The sequence below is a fragment of the Brassica napus genome, chromosome C9 (assembly GCF_020379485.1).
Source record: "Brassica napus cultivar Da-Ae chromosome C9, Da-Ae, whole genome shotgun sequence".
NCBI lineage: Eukaryota > Viridiplantae > Streptophyta > Magnoliopsida > Brassicales > Brassicaceae > Brassica > Brassica napus.
This window is the reverse complement of record NC_063452.1, coordinates 28,772,600-28,793,520: the sequence shown is the minus strand read 5'-3', so window position 1 is coordinate 28,793,520 and position 20,921 is coordinate 28,772,600. Positions and strand designations below refer to the sequence as shown.

At 36.9% G+C, this 20,921-nt stretch overlaps 2 protein-coding genes across 2 annotated transcripts; one reads left to right on the top strand and one right to left on the bottom strand.

The window, feature by feature from the left end:
- Positions 1–3,294: 3,294 nt before the first annotated feature.
- On the top strand, positions 3,295–5,602 carry LOC106402189. Its single transcript, XM_048767825.1, has 5 exons — positions 3,295–3,904; positions 4,093–4,769; positions 5,029–5,303; positions 5,399–5,480; positions 5,558–5,602. Exons 1-5 carry the CDS (start codon positions 3,295–3,297, stop codon positions 5,600–5,602), a joined length of 1,689 nt encoding a protein of 562 aa, XP_048623782.1.
- Positions 5,603–8,004: 2,402 nt separating this feature from the next.
- LOC106417159 lies at positions 8,005–10,092 on the bottom strand. Its single transcript, XM_013858006.2, has 2 exons — positions 9,846–10,092; positions 8,005–9,797 (listed from the first exon to the last, which is right to left on the bottom strand). The coding sequence occupies exons 1-2, from the start codon at positions 10,090–10,092 to the stop codon at positions 8,005–8,007; spliced, it is 2,040 nt and encodes a 679-aa protein (XP_013713460.2).
- Positions 10,093–20,921: the final 10,829 nt, after the last annotated feature.

Below are 20,921 nucleotides of genomic sequence, written 5' to 3'. Positions count from 1 at the left end.
AGCTGCTGTGGATTTCTGTAAGAAGTTCAAGTCTTCTGACAACACTCCCTCCGTGATTTTGGTGACTACTGTTTACCCCAAACGTTTAGGAGGTACGCTTTTCACTATCTCAGACTGAATCGCACCTTACAATCCTAAATTCTCTGTATAGCCCATATACTTTACCTCTGTGTCATCGCAGTCATTTAGCTTTGTTCTTTGTAATTGTTTAATTTTTACAAATATCGCATAGAGAGTAAAAGCACAAACAAAGAACTAATAAGTATATTTTCTGTTTCATTTGCCTTTGTCTATGACAACATAATACTACAGGCACACTTGCTCTCACATCCATGACCTCTTCACGGGTCTTTTTAGACTACGATGTCCAACCAACTAAGGAGTATATCGGCTGGTATGTTTAAAATTTTAGTATACAATAATTAGAACCCTTGCCAGTTACAATCAGTTTGAGTTATGAAATGTTTTTAAACGTTGGAGCAGGTTGGGAAGAAATCCAGATATTGCCAAACAGGTCAATGCAGATGTGGTTACAAAAACTGAGACATTGACTATTGGAGAAATATTCTCCTACATGAAGCAGGAAGCGGTGAAGGTATAAGAAAATATATTTGTTTCTAATTCATTGTTTAACATATTTTAACTTATCTTAATTGCTTACACATTGTCTCAGGATGCTTTCTTTGTGTGCACTGCGACAATCGATGATGTTGTCCACGACTCTCCTTGGTATTATATAGCATGTGGTGGGTGCAAAACAAAGGCAACCAAAGGGCCAACCTCCCTTATGTGCGCGAAATGTGGCAAGAACGATGTTGCCGGTGAACCACATTATGAACTCTAACCCCTTGATTCAATTTTAGTTTAGCGGTGACTAACTGCTAATATTTTAATGTCAGGTACCTAGCTAAGATTTCTGTTTATTATAAGAGTGATGAGGCTATTTTTGTTCTCCTTGGCGATGCGGGTCGTGAGCTAACAGGGAAGCATGCGTCGGAGTTGGTTAGCAATTATTTTGAGGTACAAACTCATTACCTAAAAGATTAGTATAATATACTGCCATCGAGTTGTTTATTTACACACTTACGGTCTCAGCTAACAACTATTTTAAAACATGTCAGGCCAATGGAAATAAAGAAAATGGATTCGAGGTGCCCGTTCCACAAGCTCTGCTCAACACCATAGGGCAAACATACAAGTTCAATGTAAAGGTGACTGAGCACAATTTATCAGGCAGAACGCGGGTAATAACCGTGACGAAGGTCATGTCCCCATCTGCTCCACCATCTACACAAGATCCAGTTGCAGATCAATTTAGTGGCTCTCGTAATGGAACACTTGCGACTGGGGATGACATTATTGAGCCATCCAAAAGCCCTCAAGATTCTGCAGAGGTAGGGCGGAAAAGGATGGGTGATGGTGTTGAGATAGGCAACGCTAAACGTTCTAAAGATGGGAACTAATATGCCTCTCATCGTCGTAAAGAATGCAACTTTTACTACACTTATCTGTTTTAGCTTTCCAGTTTTTTGGCTTTGTTTGACTCTTTCTCCTAATTCTACTTATTTCATACTTTTGAATCTATTTTGGAAACAATTTGTTTTTTAAACCTTTCATAATAGTACGATATAATATCTTTCATATTAGTACGTTATAATATGAAAGAAACGTTGCTCCCATATATTTTACAAGATGTGCTCTTCGTAGATTACAAATCATAAGCATTATTACGTAACTAAAATCAGCATGAGTTTCACGTTAAAAGCATGGTACTAACTTTTTTTTAAATTACCGGGCCCAAATTAGTGCTACCAAATAATATCTTATGCCTTGATTTATGCCCAATATCAAAATAATCAATTCCACAATTAAGTTGAATATATTTTTTCCCATATATGTAAATCTTTACCTTAAAAACCAGAGCCAATATATTATCTCCATAAAAGTCTCTGTCACTCATTAGCTTGTTCTTCTCACGTATAGTGTAAGTTTTTTTTCCTCCGTCCAAACTTTTTTGGGAAAATTGCCAAAAGAAAACAAGAAAACAACATAGTTGTCCCTATGGTATAAATCCATCATTAAATTGTCTCTTTAGTATAAACTTTTCCAAAATCCCAAAACTGACCTTGAATTAATCTAATTAAACATAATTTAATTGTGTTTGTTTCATGTGCTATAGTAAAATTTTTTTTTAAAAAAACGTGTTACAAAGATATATTAAAAAAGTTAAAACAAAAAGGGAACAAAACACGTAACCCTAATTTCTTGTTGGTTTCTCCGCCTCTCTCTCAAGAAAAACAATCGAGACTTTGAAAATGGCGATCCTGTGTAATAACCGGTGAATTCAACGGCGAAATCAAGCTTCTCCGCCTCTCTGCTTCTCGCTGCTTCTCTCTGTTTGCCTCCACCTCTGAACTAATTTCGTTTTCGTTTCACCGCCTCTCTCTGAAGGCCAAAAAATCGAGACTTTGAAGATGGCGATCTTGTGGACGAACCGGTGAAATCAACGGCAAAATCGAGCTTATCTGCCTCTCCGCTTCTCGCCGCTTCTCTCCGATTCTCTCTGATTCTCTTCACCTCTCCGCTACTCTCCGCCTCTCTGCTTCTCGTCGCTTCTCTCCATTTCTCTCCACCTTTCGGCTTCTCTCCCCGTCTCCGCCTCTCTCATCCGGCTATCTGGTCTCAATTTGTGAACGGTTTGTTTCTTTGATTTGTCTTAGTCTTTGTTTCATTATCAAGTTTGTTACTTTTACTTGGATCAATATTTGTTTGCTTGTCTGAATTGACTTTTTGATTATGTGAACCGATTTTGTTGAACAATGTTAGTGTTTGTGTTTGTCTTTGTGAGTGTTACGATACTGATTTCGCTGAACAAAGTTTGTGTGTATTTGATTGTTAATTGTCTTAGTTTGCTGATTTGATTGCGAGATGGAGATTGACTTGTCTTATTTGATTAATCGATCTACTGTGTTTCTAAATTTAAATTTGATTAGACAATGGTGTTTTGCTTTTGATTATTATCTTGTGTTTGGCTCAGTTTCACTCTTACGCTTGTTTCGGACATTTGCGTGTTTATGATATTGCTGTTATGTCTTTTGGTGTTAACAACCATGTGTTTTATTATCTTTTGTAGATATGGAGCTGGAGCTACCTAAACGATTGTATGCAGAGGGTTCAGAACCTCGGGTTAAGAAGATCTACAACAGCTGCCGCATGGAACTTATCAGAGATCTGAAGAAAGCTATGTGTGCATAGTACGATGATGTGAAGAGAGATCCTGTTTTCACACATATCATGGCTATTGCCGAAAATGATCTCAAGTTCTCCGGGAAACTAGTGGATAGCTTCATATGTAGGCAGCTGATTACCTCAAAGCTGCATGAGAAGTGGTTGGTTTTTGCGAGGACGCCTCTCCGGTTTTCGCTTCTGGAGTACCATGTTGTGACAGGCCTCAAGATTACACGGGAAACTAACAGTGACGTAGTGAAATGGAAAAACGACGGGGGTTTTTGGAGTAACCTACTGCACACAGGTGGTAAGATCACCTTGCAGTCGATCAGAAAGGTTCATCTACAAGAATTTCACACCTGGACTCGGCTTGATAGGATGAGGTTGATCTACTTGTGTGTAATAGTGGGTGTGGTGATGGGGAGAGATGAGAAGGTGTCCATCCCTCATATGTACATCAAGTTGGTGATGGATTTTGACAAGGTTCGGAAGTTCCATTGGGGTCTTCACTCGTATGATTTCCTGCTGATTTCGATTGAGAAGGCTAGGAAGAAGTTGGGTAAGAAGGAGAGCTACATTTTCGAGGGTTTCTCCTATGCTCTCCAGATTTGGATTATGGAGGCAATTCCTGATTTTGGAGAAATATTAGGCAGAAGAGTCTCAGACAGCTTCAAAGGTCCAAGGTGTGGCAATTGGAAAGGAGTTGCAAAAGTTTCTTATGAAGACATCATTGAGCTCGAGGACTCCTTAACTAAGAAGGTAACATTCTCTCTGTTTTTTTCTTTTATTTGTTTGTTGTATATATTTTGTTTGGATTTTAATGTTTTAACTGTTTGCGGGATAACTTGTTCTCGGTCATATCAGTGACTGGTAATGGTGATGTGTTTCTAGATGCTGACTATACAAGGAAGGGTGAGATTGAAGATGAACGAGTGGACCTTGTTTTGGAGAGGATCAGGAACAAGTATGATTGGAGCAGCACAGACTGGCCAGTTTTAGACCCTGAAGAAACTAAAATGGAGGAACCCGACTGCCATGATAGAGGGTCAGAAGCTGATAAGAGCGTGAATCATACGGATGTTGTAGCAGACGAGGAAAGCTCTTCGGTTAAGGTTGCAGGAAAAGGCAAGAGAAAGTTTCTTGATGAAGGAGCAGAGACAAGAAAGAAGAAGGTGCTGTGTAAGCGATCAGCAGAAAAGTATCTGACTTTTGGTCCTGAAACTAATAGTTTCACTGAGGGTCTTATCCGCACATCTGTCACTTCATTGGGAGATGTGCTCAGTATGCAAATGGCGAATATGGAGAGGGTGTTTACAGAGAGGATGGGGAAGATGGAGATTGAGGTTTCACAGCTCAGGGACGCAATCAGTTTGACTGGTGAAGGAAGCTATCCTAGCAAGAAAGAAGCTGAAGAAGCTCCACTAAACATCAAAGCCAAGAAAGCTCCACCTAAGAGCAAAGGCGCTCAAGCTCCACCTAAGAGCAAAGGCGCTCAAGCCCCATCTAAGCGCAAAGGCGATCAACCTACTCCAACAAAAAAGGTACTACCTAAGAGAAAGTGTAGAACTTGATGAACTTGGAACTACGATGCTTGAGTTAGGGTGCTGGAGCTAGGCTTTTGGAACTTCATATTGACTGTGTAATATTATGTAATATGGAATGTGAAACTTTGTGTAATAGGTTTCTAAAGTGTAATATGTTTGAATGTTTGTGTATGAAACTCTATGAATGTAATGCTTTGTTTGTGTTATGAATAAATGGCTTCTTCTTATATGCATTGTTTTAAATTTTAATGAATAGGATGGGAAAAAGATTGCTACAAAAACTAATGATTTTGATTTTGGATTGAGTACACAAGACTTGCGGGACCTGTCCCAAGCTACATTTGTTGAGGGTTTTGATCTGTCTCAAGTGAAAGTTGAGACCTCAAGTAAATCAAAACCGTTGAACATGGCTCCACTGCAGTGGAATGATGAGCAAATAGATCGAACCAAAGAAGACTCGCCAGATGCCGCGTTGGTGTTTTTCCGTGAAGAGGATTGGGAAAAAGTTAGAACTTGGTCAACTTTCTCCACGTAAGTACTCTATTCTCATTCATCTTTCATGTATTGATACATTTTAAATAAAATGTATAATTGTTTTATAATTTTATCATTGTATTTGGTTTCAGACGTCTACGGATTGGACCTGCCACTTTAGATTTTGAGATTGCTAATCGTCTTATGGATAAATTTGAGTGGGTTAATAGCTTGGTAAACCTTAGAGACTATTAGCTTCCATTTGTGTCTTTTAAATACATTGTGTGTGCTAAGATTTTCGAAATATGCAGGAGATTGACGCTGAAATGTACGTATTCCGGGAGAGACATCTTTGAAACGATGGAGACCTCATCATGTCGCCTTCATGACTGTCGTCTTCAGCAATATGATTAAAAAAGAGTATGGTCATTTAGAAGCTCAGGGTAGAAAGAGCTACATGCTTAATAATTTGCTACTGCAGTACGGTAAAGGGGTCCTTCCACCACATGGCAGGACACATGAGATATGGAATATAGATGTGGATCGGCTGTATGTCCCTGTTCATGTCAGTGGGAATCATTGGATCGCCTTGTGCATCAGTTTCGTGACGAGGAGCATTGATGTGTTCGACTGTTCGGGTAGGAAAAGGTACAAGGAGGTGGATGGGTTCGCAAACCTTATTCCGCGTATTGTCAAGGCATTTCAGCCTATGAGACACCAGAAGGATTTCGCAGTCGGTGCATATACTGTATCCTATGTCCCCGTTGAGAATCTGAATAAAAGTGCATGTGACTGTGGCGTCTATGCAGTGAAGTTCATTGAGTGCCATGCGCTTGGATTGGAGTTGTCGTTGTTGCATGATGGTAACATTATCGAAGCTCGCCACAGGATTTTATGGGATCTTTGGGAAGCAGCTAATGATCCGAAATTGATTGACAGGATGTCAAAGTATCAATCCCCAGGGTGTCTCTCTTCGGCTGTAGAGGAGATTCTGTGAGACTGCTTGGTTTCTAGTTCTAATGTAATGAGCAAGATTGCTTAATCTGATGTAGAACTTCTAGTGTTTTATTATCATTTTTAGGAACAAGAATGCTTAGTCTATTGTACAACTTCTAGTGTTTTATTATGATTTTTAGGATCGACTCTTCTAATCTAATGTACATCTTGTGGTTCTATTATTAAGAGTTTTTAGCTGAAGAATGCTAGAATTTAACACTGTTTTAAATTAGAACCCTAACCTAATCCCTAAACATACCCTAAACGAAACCAAAACCCAGAACAAGACCACAATCAACCCTAACCTAAACCCTAAACATACCCTAAACGAAACCAAAACACGGAACAAGACCACAAGAACAGTTATCAAAACTGTTTTACTAGATCATCCCGTAGGAGTAAATAAATCGAATCAAATGTAATACACTTAACTTGGCTTCTTGTAAACCAGACTTTTGATCCAACTCAGCAATCAAACCCGACCAGAACTAGATCCACAATAAACCTAAAACCTGACATATTTAAGACCAAATCAGCAATGAAACCCGACTTTTCACATTTTTTCAGATCTTATTTTCCTTCAATCTCCTTTTTCTCTCTGAATCAGTTTCTCACACCCATGAATACTTCAAGGCGACATTCGTACGGGATGCCATCTAGGTGCTGGTGCGGGAAAGGGGTTGTGATATTCTATTCGAGAACTGATGACAGTCCTTACCGACGGTTCTATATATGTGAAATATGGGCACAGGTTCATAGTCTGATTTGATTTTCGATTTGTTATGTTCTTTTTTTGTCTGATTCGATATTCGATTGTGTAGGACAAACATGTTGTTTTTTCATTCCATTTTGTTTCTCCTAACTTGATTTTCGTTTCTGTGTAGCGAAAGAAGGAAAATCATTTATTTAAGTGGGTTGATGACGCCCTGCTTGATGAGATTCGAAGGGTAGAGGCTGAGCAAGGGAGAATTGTCGAAGAGATTGAAGATCTGAAAAGTAGTATCACGCAGACAATAGAAGAAGAAGTTAGTAAGCAGAAAAATTCACTCGAATTAGGTTGCTTAGGAAGCATTCTATGGCTTTTTGGAAGATTAAAAAGCCAAGAATGAGTGAAATCAGTCTAATGGTTCTAAGTATCTTCTTCTTAGTGTTTTCTTGTCGTCTTTACCAGTCTACTGGTTCTTAGTATTGGCTTCAATTTGTGTTTTGTTGTTACATTGTTTGTGTCGACTTAACCAGTCTAGTGGTTCTTTATATTTTGTGCGCAGTGTTCTGTTCTTACAATCCACCTTCCTTGTTGAAAAATCGGGCAGCATCTATTGTCAAACAAACTCAAACTCAAATTCAAACTCAAACTCAAAAGCATAGCTGAACATAACATAACTAAACAAACAGAGAGATAGAGAAGTGAGGAGAAAATAATGCCAATGTATAACAATGAAACTGAGAAAATAACCATACGAGAATTATCCAAAGTATAACAATCAAAATGAAAACAAAGTTGATTGTTTTTAGAAGAAAAACCATACGAGACAAGACAATACTGCACTTTCAAACACCACAACTTGCATACTTGAACAGACCAACCTGTAACAGAAACATCCATACATGAAACACAATTAAATCGAGATTGAAAAACATATAAACGAACTGGCTATATAAGCTGACCCTTACCATATGTGACTGGCTATATTGGTATTTTACAAGTTGCTCTATTGTGCCCACTAATACCACATCTACTACACTTGCGAGGCTGCATCTTTTATGATGTTTGCGATGACCGAATTTTATCTTCAACAGTTTCATATCTGCGTTTTCTATTCCTTCCAACTGATTTTCTTGACTCTGGTGGTAGCACATTGACCACGACAACATCTTCTGGCATGGACCAAGCATCCTCAGGAACAGCAATAGGATTGATGCTTTCATGATAAGCTTCTCGCCAAGCTTCTGTAGTGTAAAATAAATCAGTCAATGTGTGTGGCTGTCTGCCAACATGAAAACCAGCTTTAATTGCGTGCCGACAAGGTATCTTCATCAGGTTGTACTTCCCACATGAGCAAGTACGTCTATCCAAATCAACTAAGCAGTCGATTTTAACACCTCTAACAAGCAATCGACCATCGCTGACAGGGTAAACAGCAAATCTTTTGCCTTTCTCGGTTCTCCTTTCAATCTTTTTCTCCACATCTATGGTAAGAGGATGATTATGCTTTAAAATATGTTTCTTACGGTTATAAAACCACCGAGTCAGCATTTCCCTGATACTTTCCAACAAGGGAATGATTGGATACTCTCTCGGCGAACGCAAAGCAGAGTTGATGGATTCGGCAGGGTTTGTTGTCCTTATGTCATATCTATATCCAGAGAATTGACATCTTGCCCACTTTTGGACTTCAGCATCCCTTAGGTATTTTCCAATTGCCGGACTGATATTACACACATTAGCAAATATCTTTTCAAACTCAGCAATTCTATAAACCTTGGCCGCCTTTGCAACCAACCCAACAAGTCCTTTCCCATGGTAATATGTTACCACATTATTCAACAAATGATGAATGCAAATACCATGTTTAGCTGTTGGATACACAGTCTCAAGCGCCTTAGCAATGGCCGCATGTCTGTCCGAAATGAAAGCCAAATGATGATCATCAGCAATGACAATATTTAGTTGTCTCATAATCCATTCCCAAGAATTTTCATTCTCTGAGTCGACTACTCCGAATGCAAGAGGATACAAATTAGAATTTCCGTCTACAGCAGTTGCAACCAATAGAACTCCTTTGTATTTGTTCTTCAGAAAAGTGCCATCAACCACAATAACCCTCCTTATGACTCTGTTAAATCCTCGTATCGATTGCCCAAATGCAATAAACAGGTACCGAAATCTCCCTTTGCTGTCAATCTCATACGATGAATGTGTACCCGGATTAGCCTCTCTCAGCATGTGCAAGTATTTCGGTATTTTTCCATAACTTCTCTCTGGTATACCTCTAACAGCATTAACCGCATATTCACGAGCATCCCATGCTAAAGATTTCGTGATCTCACAGCCATGATCCATAAGCATAATCTGTATTATATCATTGCATTTCGGCCCTTCCTTAACCCCTTCATACATATGCATAATCAGACTACCTATAGTTTTGGCCGAACCAGTCCTACCCGGTTTGGTTTTGCTTGAAGGTGCGCATGTATGTTCACTGACATACTTTTTGATAATGAAATATGCAGAATCCTTCAAACACTCTGCTCGAATACACCAATTGCATGCATTATCATCACATCTAACATACCAAAGCTGTCTATCCATTTTGATAACCTCGTAGTGAAAGTTATGCTTCATTGCACATATCTCGAAAGTCGCCTTCAACAAAGTTTTGTTCTCAAACAATTGTCCCTTCTTAACAACATTGAGCACAGAAAACTTTGACATCTTATGTATGTCCTCTTTGGCTGAGATCATGGTATCAGCATGATAGGCATCCTCATCAACTTCGACTCTGCTAATCTTTTCTTTCTTTTTCTCGCACTGCCTCTCAACAAACACAGGAGCTGGTTCATTCCCCCTATCAACCGAGTTTCCCTCCTCTTAAGCAGTACTTGAATCAGCTGGCGACTTGTTAAGAACAAAGTCTGGTTCATTCAGATTCTCAACTTTGGCTTTAGATGTTACACACAATCGAGTAGAAACAAACTTTTGAACAAAACCAACAAAATTCTGAAGCTGTCGATCATTTGCAATGATCACAGGTGGACAAGTTGATGTATTGATCAACTCCGTAGGTAGATAACTCAACTCCAAATCGGGTAAGCTATCTTCTTCCATATCAAAATCCTCCAAAACCATTCTTTTAAAAACCTCTAAGGTAGAACTTGATTCCAATAACAGTAGCCTAGCCCCTTTCTCATCAGCCGAAAAAACCCATCCCGTGGTTGCTCCAAACTCCCAAACACCACATGTTGTATAGATATGCATCATAGAACAAGAGTTTGTGAAAATCACAAGACAAACTATAGAGAAATCATAGGGAAATCATAGATTGGTGAAGAAGAACATTCAAAATCATTTTTTTATTTTATTTTTCACGAAGCAAATCAATGAAAACACGTTTTAGGAAGTTAGAATATTTTTAGAATATTTTTAAAACAGCAACTTCCATAATTTTCGAAAATACAGTTTTTTTATCCGTAGAAGGCACCTTCTACACTGTGTAGAACATAACAAAATTCTAGAATGAAATTTCTACACTAAGTGGACGTTCGTGTATGTTTTAGATTTTGCATTCCTGATAACTTAGAATACTCAATAAAAGTAGAAACATCTTTCTGAATAAAAGTAGCGATCATTACAAATAGTAGAATTTGTATTCCCCATATTTAGAATTATAGTAAAAAGTAGTTTGTACGTTCTAAAACAAGTAGATGGATGTGTTTATTCTAGATTTCACTTTCTACTCACCCGTTTTGTGTAGAAACAGACTTCTACTTTTAGTAGAACGTAATTTAAAAACATTATTTATTATGTTTTTCAACACAAAAAAAAATATGTGTTTGTGTAAATGGGTGTTTTATTAATTGTTTATATTTTTAATAATTTTTTTTGATTCTTATAACTATTTATTTCATTAATTTTAACATATGGAAAGGGTAAAAGGGAGAAAAAATGAAAAAAAAATGGATTTATACCGTAGGGACAACTATGCTGTTTTCTTGTTCTCTTTTGGCAATTTTCCCAACTTTTTTTTCCAAAACTAAACTCTTGATAATTGCTTGCTGTCTAAGGTTTGTTGGGATTTATTAAATCCATGTCCAACTATATATTGTTTGATTAGTACGATATTGTCCACTTTGGGCCTAATTGGCTGGTCCGCATGGATTTACTTTTGGTTTCATTCCCAAATGGCCTCATACTATTAGAGTTGGACATCTCTTTATATATTAGACTTTCTTTGTCTAATTCTCCAATGTAGAATTTAGTTTGTTATATCACATTCTCCCCCTAAAACTAAGGATCACATTCATCTCGTGTCCCACAACTGACTTCCAGGATCTTTTGACTTGATCTCTGCCACACACACCTCCCAATCCTAACTCGATGGGTCTCGTTCCTACTCGAAAGGTATTTTGGTCTTCTTGCAGATTTATCGTCAACCGCTCTGATACCAATTGTTGGAATTGTGAAATCCCATGTACAACTCTATATTATCCGATTAGTACGATATTGTCCACTTTGGACCTTAAGCAAGTCCGCATGGTTTTACTTTTGGTTTCCTACCCGAAAGACCTCGTTCTATTAGAGTGGGACATCTCTTATACCAATTGTTGGAATTTATTAAGCCCATGTCCAACTCTATATTATCAGATTAGTACGATATTGTCCACTTTGTGCCTTAGAGGCTGGCACACATGGATTTACTTTTGGTTTCCTTCCCAAAAGGCCTCGTACTATTAGAGTTGGACATCTCTTTATATATTAGACTTTCTTTGTCTAATTCTCTAATATGGGACTTAGTTTGTGATATCACATTCTCCCCCTCAAACTAAGGATCACATTCATCTCGTGTCCCACAACTGACTTCCAGGATCTTTTGGCTTGATCTCTGCCACACACACCTCCCAATCCTAACTCGATGGGTCTCGTTCCTACTCGAAGGATATTTTGGTCTTCTTGCAGATTTCTCGTCAACCGCTCTGATACCAATTGTTGGAATTTATTAAGCCCATGTCAAACTCTATATTATCCGATTAGTACGATATTGTCCACTTTGGGCCTAATTGGCTTGCCAGCATGAATTTACTTTTGGTTTCATTCCCAAAAGGCCTCATACTATTTGAATTGGACATCTCTTTATATATTAGACTCTATTTGTCTAATTCTTCAATGTGGGACTTAGTTTGTTATATCACAAGGTTCACCATCTTCAACGGAATGGGGAAACCACCTCCTATCACCATATCGATTCCGGAGGTAACCGTATGATACTAAACAGGTCTATATGTTGGATAATTCCAATTAACTTGAGGAGCAAGTTAACTCATTAAAGTGAAGTTTGATGGGTTAAGGAAAAAAGAAAACATATCGAGCTTATGAATGTTTCCATATTATTATTAAGAAAAGATGTAGCTTCGCCTTTAGGGAAAGATGTAGCTTTGTCTTATATAAAGAGTTCTCATGGAGAGATGTTCCATCAAGAGAAACACATTGAGAGATTTAAGTTTTGAGAGAGTTTCTAAATCTAATAAGAAGTGCTAGTTCTTATAATCTTTGTGTTTGTGCAACTTTACTATACAAATCGCAAAGTTTACTCTTAATACAAGTTTTGATTTTCATTGAACGTGGTTAAAAGTTTTATGTCTCCCTCGATTAGAAAATATTTGAAAACAAAACAAAACACCTAGATTAAGTCCCCTTTGCCTAAAAAAATTAGACTATATTTTATTTGTGGAATTTTTTTCCAAAAAGACAGATTATCATAGGATAGAATTTAGTTTTTTTGTCTACCTATTGATTTGTTTAGTTCCCTGGCACATAGGTTGTGTTTCCAGTGAGTATATACGGAAAATATAGAACACTTAGAGAAGCTAAAATCTGGAAAGCATAGCCAAACCACGCTTGGCCAACATATAAATGTTAGATGTTAGTAACTATTAATTTGGCTAAATGGTTTCCTATAAGTATGCCAGTATACACACAGATACGTAGTTGTATGCTTATTATTATATCAAGCTATTCTACAGCTTCTCTATTTCCCCCATGGTATGAGAATATTACTAAACCAAGTAATAAAATATAATTAATATGCTAAGTCTAATGAGACAATCAAATTATAAAAGTTATCTTTATATCAAACTATTCAACAGACCTTTTTGAGAACTTGATTATAAATTCACCATTGTTGTCTATTCAAATTATATTGGCATACTTATTTCAATCAGCGGACATAAATATTAGTTATTACAGTAAAAATACCGACGACATTAAAACCAAGATGTTTCAATATATGTTTTAAAAGCCACCAAAAAAATTCAAAAAAATACACAAGTTTCCAAAGTAATCAGATGTAAGTTTTAACACAAATTTAGTGTAAAAGTGGATCCAAAAAAAAAACTACTGTATTGAATATTTTGTATTTTTAATCAATTAGGTTTACAGAATTCCTCAAAGGTTAATGATGAAAAAAATAAAAAAAAATTAAATTTAAAAATAACCACTTTAAAAACCTCCCTAGGGTAATCAATTTTTTTTTTTTAACTATACACATTGGATACTATATTATGAATCAAACTATGCCAACATGGTTTTTAGAAAATATAGACTACTATGTGTTCAGAAGTTTAATGTCAAATAATTATACTCTACTATTACTAAGTTATACTTTTTCAAAGTCAGCATAATTTATACTTTTATATCTAAAAAATATTCTAAACGTTTACACTAAATATTATATTCAATACGTACTAATTCAAAAAATGATAATATAATAATTCTTAACACAAACAAATAATAAATACAAAAACCTATATATTTTAAAACAGGTAATTCTAAGAACTTTGTAATACAAAATTGTGAATAAAATATAATAAATAATTATTCACATTTACACCATGCTGTGCTCTATGCAGGGCATTCCAAGACTTCATCGACTGTCGCTACTTATCAGCTTGTGAGTCTATGTGGCGAACGTTTGCATTCAACATTCACAAAAAGAAGCCATCAGTCCAAAAGCTAATCATTCACCTGGAATGTGAACATAATATCACATTTAAAGAAACAGATGATGTGGGGTGTGTTCTTCGATAGCCCGGCATCGAAAAAACTATGTTCACTGAATGGATGGTTTTATGCAGAAGATCGGAGTTCGCACGTAGAGAAAGTGAAGAATATAGTCTATAAAAAAATCTTTATAGATCTTCCAGCTCACAACGGTAAAAAAAAACATTCTATGATAATTTCAACATCTATCTCTCATATATTATGCGACCAACAGTTTCCATTTTAAATGATTGGCAGCCCTTTATCCACCAAACAACTGGGAGAAACATCACCTAAGCTTCTTCCACCAAAAGATTACTAAGGAACTCTACAAAGTACATGATCAAATACTACACCGAGTTTGATTCCTCTTTATCAATTTACAAGTTATATTCCTAATTTGGCTTTTTTAAATTTACAGACACTACAAGAAAACAGCGGTATTCTGACGGACATTCCGACGGAAAATGAAATCCTCGGAATATCCCGAGGAATTTCCGAGGATATTCCGAGGAAACACAAAATTTGGTTTCCTCGGAATTTCCTCGGAATATACCGACGGAATTCCGAGGAAATATTAATCCGTCGGAATATTCTTATGGAATACCGAGGAAAAATGTATTCCTCAGAAAAAACCGAGGAATTCCGAGGATATATTATAGCCGTTAGAGAGCCGTTGGGGGATTTTAAAAATTCCGAGAAAATTCCGACGAACTAGCCGTTTCCGTCGGAATTCCGTCGGAATTTCCTCGGTCTGTCGGCAGGATTTCAACTATAAATACAAGCACCCATCTTCCTCTTCATTCACTCCATATCTTCATCCTCCCTCTTACTCTCTTTACACACGAATTTGATTCATAAAAAACATGTCTTCTTCAAATTATTTTCGTTCTTGGATCGATCGACCTCATTTGGATCCGAACACGAGATTGCTTACGGAAGAATACCAACGAGGTATAACCGAATTCATGGGGTTAGTTCACCGACAACCGGAAGCAAAAATAGGTATGTTAAGATGTCCTTGCTCTAATTGTAAAAATAGAAAGGTTATTAAAGAGTGGGATGTTTGGACTCATCTATATTTGAGTGGGTTTACACGAAGTTACAAAATTTGGTATCATCATGGGGAAACTGATTATGAACATGGTAGTACTAGTGAACCTCAGCCAGCGGTTAGATTAGAAGAACCAATTAGAACGGATGTAGATTATGGTGTAGGTACTGAGGAGATGGTAAATGATCATTTTAGAGGGGAAGTTTTACCCAATGCACAAGCTAGGAGATTTTATGATATGTTGGATGCTGGAAAGCAACCATTGTACGAAGGTTACAGAGAAGGTCATTCAGATTTATCATCTGCTACAAGATTGATGGGCATTAAAACAGATTATAATTTGGCTGAAGACTGTGTGGATGCGATAAAAGGTATTCTACCCGAGGATAATGTAGCTCCTGGTTCATACTACGAGGTTCAGAAACTCGTGGCTGGTCTTGGTTTATCGTATCAGGTAATAGATGTATGCAGCAACAACTGCATGATTTATTGGAGGGCGGATGAACAGCGGGTTACATGCAAATTTTGTGGAAAGCCTCGTTATAAAGATACGAGTGGAAGAGTTTCAGTGCCATATAAAAGGATGTGGTATTTGCCTTTGACGGAAAGGTTGCAGAGGTTGTTTCTGTCTGAACGCACAGCGCAACCAATGAGATGGCATGCGGAGCACTCAACAGATGGTGAGATCAGACATCCTTCAGATGCAAAAGCGTGGAAGCATTTCCAATCAAAGTATCCTGAGTTTGCGTATGAGAGAAGAAATGTCTACCTTGGATTATGTACTGATGGTTTCAGCCCGTTTGGCAAGAGTGGAAGACAGTATTCTCTATGGCCAGTCATTCTTACACCATACAACCTACCCCCAAACTTGTGCTTGCGACGAGAGTTTTTGTTTCTCTCGATTCTCGTTCCCGGACCAGAGCATCCTAAGAAATCACTTGATGTGTTTCTTCAGCCACTAATATATGAGTTGCAACAACTATTGGCTCAAGGTGCTGAAACATACGATGTTTCGTGTAAAGAAAACTTTCAAATGCGGGCAGTACTAATGTGGACAATAAGGGATTTTCCAGCATATGGTATGTTATCTGGATGGACAACGCAAGGAAGGCTATCATGTCCATATTGTCAAGATAATACTGATGCTTTCCAACTAAAACATGGAAGGAAAACGTGTTGGTTTGACTGTCACAGGAGATTCCTACCACCTGATCATCCATATCGTAGGAGTAAGAATTTGTTTACGAAGAACAAGAGGGTGTTTGACAGTCCACCTCCGAAAATTTGTGGGAAAGATTTGAAGACACAACTAAGAGATTTTGGTGCAGAAAGGACGCTAGACGTCGGTGGACATGAGCGTTTTCCGGTAGATGCTGTTGGAGACCTACATAACTGGCACAAAAAAGTATTTTCTTGGATCTGCCATACTGGGAGGATCATCTGCTAAGGCATAATTTAGATGTCATGCATATTGAGAAGAACTTTTTTGACAATCTCATGAACACGATCCTTAATGTTCAAGGTAAAACAAAGGATAATTTGAAGTCAAGACTGGATTTAGTCGATATATGTGCTCGTTCAGAACTTCATGTTGATGAGAATGGTAGGGCTCCTTTTCCCATATACCGACTTGATGCAGAGGGAAAAGATGCGTTCTTTGATTGGATTTCAAACGATGTGAAATTTCCAGACGGTTACGCATCTAATTTGCGTAACTGTATCGACAGAAAGGAAGGAAAGTTTACTGGCTTGAAAAGCTACGATTGCCATGTAATGATGCAGCGCCTCCTTCTGTTTGCCTTCAAGGAACTATTACCACGAAATGTTCATGAAGCAATTGCAGGGATAAGTGGTTTCTTCTGCGATTTATGCACGAGATCAGTGACTCTTGAAGGTATTGAAAATTTGAAGACTAACATAGCCGTGATTCAGTGCAACCTTGAGAAGATATTTCCTCCCTCATTTTTTGATGTTATGGAGCATCTTGTTATTCACCTGGCAAGAGAATTGGAACTTGGTGGTCCTGTGCAGTATAGATGGATGTATCTGTATGAGCGGTATATGTTCCATTTGAAGAAGCTGGTGAAAAATTTAAGTAGGGTGGAAGGTTCTATAGTCGCACAGATGATCAATGAAGAAACTTTAAACTTTGCCTAGTACTACATTCCAGCAGAAGTTCAGACCAAAAACAGAAGACCTGCTCGGCATGATGATAGAGGCGAACGGGCAACATATCATGTTACAGTTTCAGACATTTTCACAGACGTTGGACAACTTAGCGGAAAACCAAAGGACCGTCGACTTACTGAGCAGGAGCGCAGTAATTTGCAAACATATTTGCTCACCAACTGCGAAGATGTTCTTCAATATGAGAGGTAAATAAATTAGCTTACAAATTTTTATTTTAATAAGTTGAAATTTAAATCTTAATTAATTACATTATTGTCATCATAAGTACAGGATTTTCATGGCAGAAAAGAGGTTCAAATATAGATACGCCACAGAGGACGAACTAGAAGAAATGAAGCAGAGAGAATTTGCTGGATGGATGTTTACTTATGTGAGTGCCTTAAACAAATTAAAATATCATTTATCACATATTTATACTAATTCACATTTATTGATATAACATATATATGTGCTATTAATATAGGTGTCTGCTGGTTTGGCCAGAGGTAAAACATTTGACGATTGGATACGCGAGATGGTCGTTGGACCAAAATTTGTTGTGAAGTCATATCCGAGATTTTGTACTCGAGGATATGCATTCACAACTCAGATGAGGAGACGTTCGAGTACGACTTATGATGCTGGCGTTTGTTCTGCATCAGGAGATGATGTATACTACGGACACATACATGAGATTATGGAAATCAAGTATTTGGGCATGGTTGGATTGCGCTGTACTGTTTTCTATTGTGATTGGCACGACAACACTCTAGATCGAGGTGTGAGAACAGATGCATTTGGTGTTACATCAGTAAATTCTAGGAGAAAGCTGCAATATTATGATCCTTTCATTCTTGCTTCTCAGGCCGATCAGGTAATTAAATGTTAATTATTTAGATTCATCATCATGTGTATTAATTTATAATTTTACTAATAATTTTTTAAATGTTACAGGTTTGTTATATCAAGTACCCCCGGGTAAGGAACAGAGATGATCCATGGGTTACTGTTACAAGACTCAACCCGAGAGGCCGAGTTCAGGGAAGTTCTGAGCTGGAAGACCCACTACAACCAAGCACATCCGGCAACTTACGTGCAGCAGAAGATTTAGCTGGAGTTGGCCTTGTAGTCGATTTAACCGACTTCGGAGAGGAAGCCGTCGTTCACGTAGAGGATGAACCAGTGATTGGAGAGTTTCACCAAGATCCAGATTCAGATTCATCTGGTGATGATGACTCGGAAACAGACTAGCATCGACTTTTTTTTTATTATTATTGAAATATTCCGACGGAATTCCGAGGAAGATAAGGGTTTCCGAGGAAGTAGGGTTTTTAAACCGAAAACAATGTTGTGCGGTTTGAATAACACTAATATAACCCTTATTAAGTGTCTTAGACTGATTATGAAGTTAAAAATTTGTTCCTTACCCTATACTAAACACTTTTCCGATTGTATGAACGAAATCCCCACAACATAAGAGAAACACTTATACACTTTAATGAACGGTAAAGGGAATACTTACAATTCGTTTTGAAATTTTGTTATTTCATGGTTTATGATCATCTATACAAAGAATCCTCAATGGTATGCATTACAATTGTATAAGAAATGAAATACGGCAAAAAAAATCGATGTTTTGAAACCCCAAACACTAGTTCCTCGGAAATTCCTCGGAATATTCCGACGGAATTCCGAGGAAGATAAGGGTTTCCTCGGAAAGGAAGTAGGGTTTTTAAACCGAAAACAACGTTTTGCGGTTTGAATAACACTTATATAACCCTTATTAAGTGTCTAAGACTGATTATGAAGTCAAAAATTTGTTCCTTACCCTATAATAAACACTTTTCCGATTGTATGAACGAAATCCCCACAACATAAGAGAAACACTTATACACTTTAATGAACGGTAAAGGGAATACTTACAATTCGTTTTGAAATTTTGTTATTTCATGGTTTATGATCATCTATACAAAGAATCCTCAAAGATATGCATTACAATTGTATAAGAAATTAAATACGGCAAAAAAATCGATGTTTTGAAACCCCAAACACTAGTTCCTCGGAAATTCCTCGGAATATTCCGACGGAATTCCGACGGATATCTATGTTTCCGTCGGAATTTCCTCGGAATTTTTTCATTTAACCGGGCAAATATTTCGCGAAAATTGAAATTAGGATTCCGGCGGAATTTCGACGGATACTATCCGTCGGACCCTAGGTTTTATAACCCCGAGCCGCTTCTTCTACCCCATTTCTCTCTTCTTCCTCTGCGCGGCTCCTCTCTCCTCTCCGGCGATCTCCACCTTCTGTCCGACGATATCTCCGGCGATCTCCCCCTTCTCTTACACAAATCATGTAAGGACCCTATCCCACTCTCTTAGGTTCTATTTGTTAGGTTTTTGTGTAGATTTGATAGATTTTTGTTAGGGTGATTGGTTAGGATTGTGATTTGGTTGTATAATAGGTTTAGAATTGTGATTTGGTTGAATATTTCGTTTTGTTGAATTGATTTAGAATTTTTTTATAAATTTTTGTATATAAATTCGATTTTCTGGATTTTAAAAACGTTTTTTGTATATAAAAACTATTATTTGGGATTTTTAATATTGTTAAAACTATTTTTTGTAATTATTAAACTATTTTTTATTTATTAAAACAATTTTTTATTTATTAGAACTATTTTTATATATTTACTAAAAAATTTTAATAACTATAAAACTTTTTTTGTGATTAAAAACTATTATTTGGGATTTTTTTTTTAAAAAAAAATATATATTTATATTATATAAATTTATATATTTATTAAACATTTTTAATATTATTAAAACTATTTTTTGTAATTATTAAACTATTTTTTATTTATTAAAACTATTTTTTGTTTATTAGAACTATTTTTATATATTTATTAATCATTTTTAATATCTATAAAACTTTTTTTGTGATTAAAAACTATTATTTGGAATTTTAAAAAAAAAACATATATATATATATATTTATATTATATAAATTTCTATATTTATTAAACATTTTTAATATTATTAAAACTATTTTTTGTAATTATTAAACTATTTTTTATTTATTAAAACTATTTTTTGTTTATTAGAACTATTTTTATATATTTATTAAACATTTTTAATATCTATAAAACTTTTTTTGTGATTAAAAAATATTATTTGGGATTTTTTTTTTAAAAAAAAAATTTATTTTATATATTTCTATATTTATTAAATATTTTTTTTTTTAATTTACAGGTCTCATGATGATCAGACCCGGCATCGACAGCGTCGTGGTCATGGTGGTACAGGAAGCCAGTCTCGGGATTCCAGTCATTTTCAGGATTCCCCTTCGCCCCACAGCTCCTACCATACATCTCCCTCTGCTGCACCCGTTCCTGCTCCTCTCACTCCCGCTGCTGCACCCGCTCCTGCTCCTCCGGGTCCTCCGGGAGTGATGAGTGTTGCGGAGTTGGTTCGACAGCCCGGTCGTGACCATCTTCCCTATCTCACTCCGTATCCACATGGACGGGGTCAAACATGGTAATTAAACATATTTTTTTTTTTTTAAATTTGATTCATTATTAACCGTTTGTTCTTTTTGTTAGGTTCAACCGATCCGGGAACGGGATCAGCGCATGGATCAACCGTATGATGTACTCGGCCCTCGACAGGGGACATCCGACTTTCACTCACTTCCCTACCGA

What these genes read in the sequence shown, in the direction of transcription:
- LOC106417159 (XM_013858006.2), bottom strand. Translation starts at nt 10,092, where the DNA reads ATGGTTTTGGAGGATTTTGATATGGAAGAAGATAGCTTACCCGATTTG. An exon ending in CAAGTCGCCAGCTGATTCAA is followed by an intron (nt 9,798 to 9,845) that starts GTACTGCTTAAG and finishes GGAATGAACCAG; the next exon opens with CTCCTGTGTTTGTTGAGAGG.
- LOC106402189 (XM_048767825.1), top strand. Translation starts at nt 3,295, where the DNA reads ATGGCTATTGCCGAAAATGATCTCAAGTTCTCCGGGAAACTAGTGGAT. An exon ending in AGTCTCAGACAGCTTCAAAG is followed by an intron (nt 3,905 to 4,092) that starts GTCCAAGGTGTG and finishes CGGTCATATCAG; the next exon opens with TGACTGGTAATGGTGATGTG. An exon ending in AACCTACTCCAACAAAAAAG is followed by an intron (nt 4,770 to 5,028) that starts GTACTACCTAAG and finishes TTTAATGAATAG; the next exon opens with GATGGGAAAAAGATTGCTAC.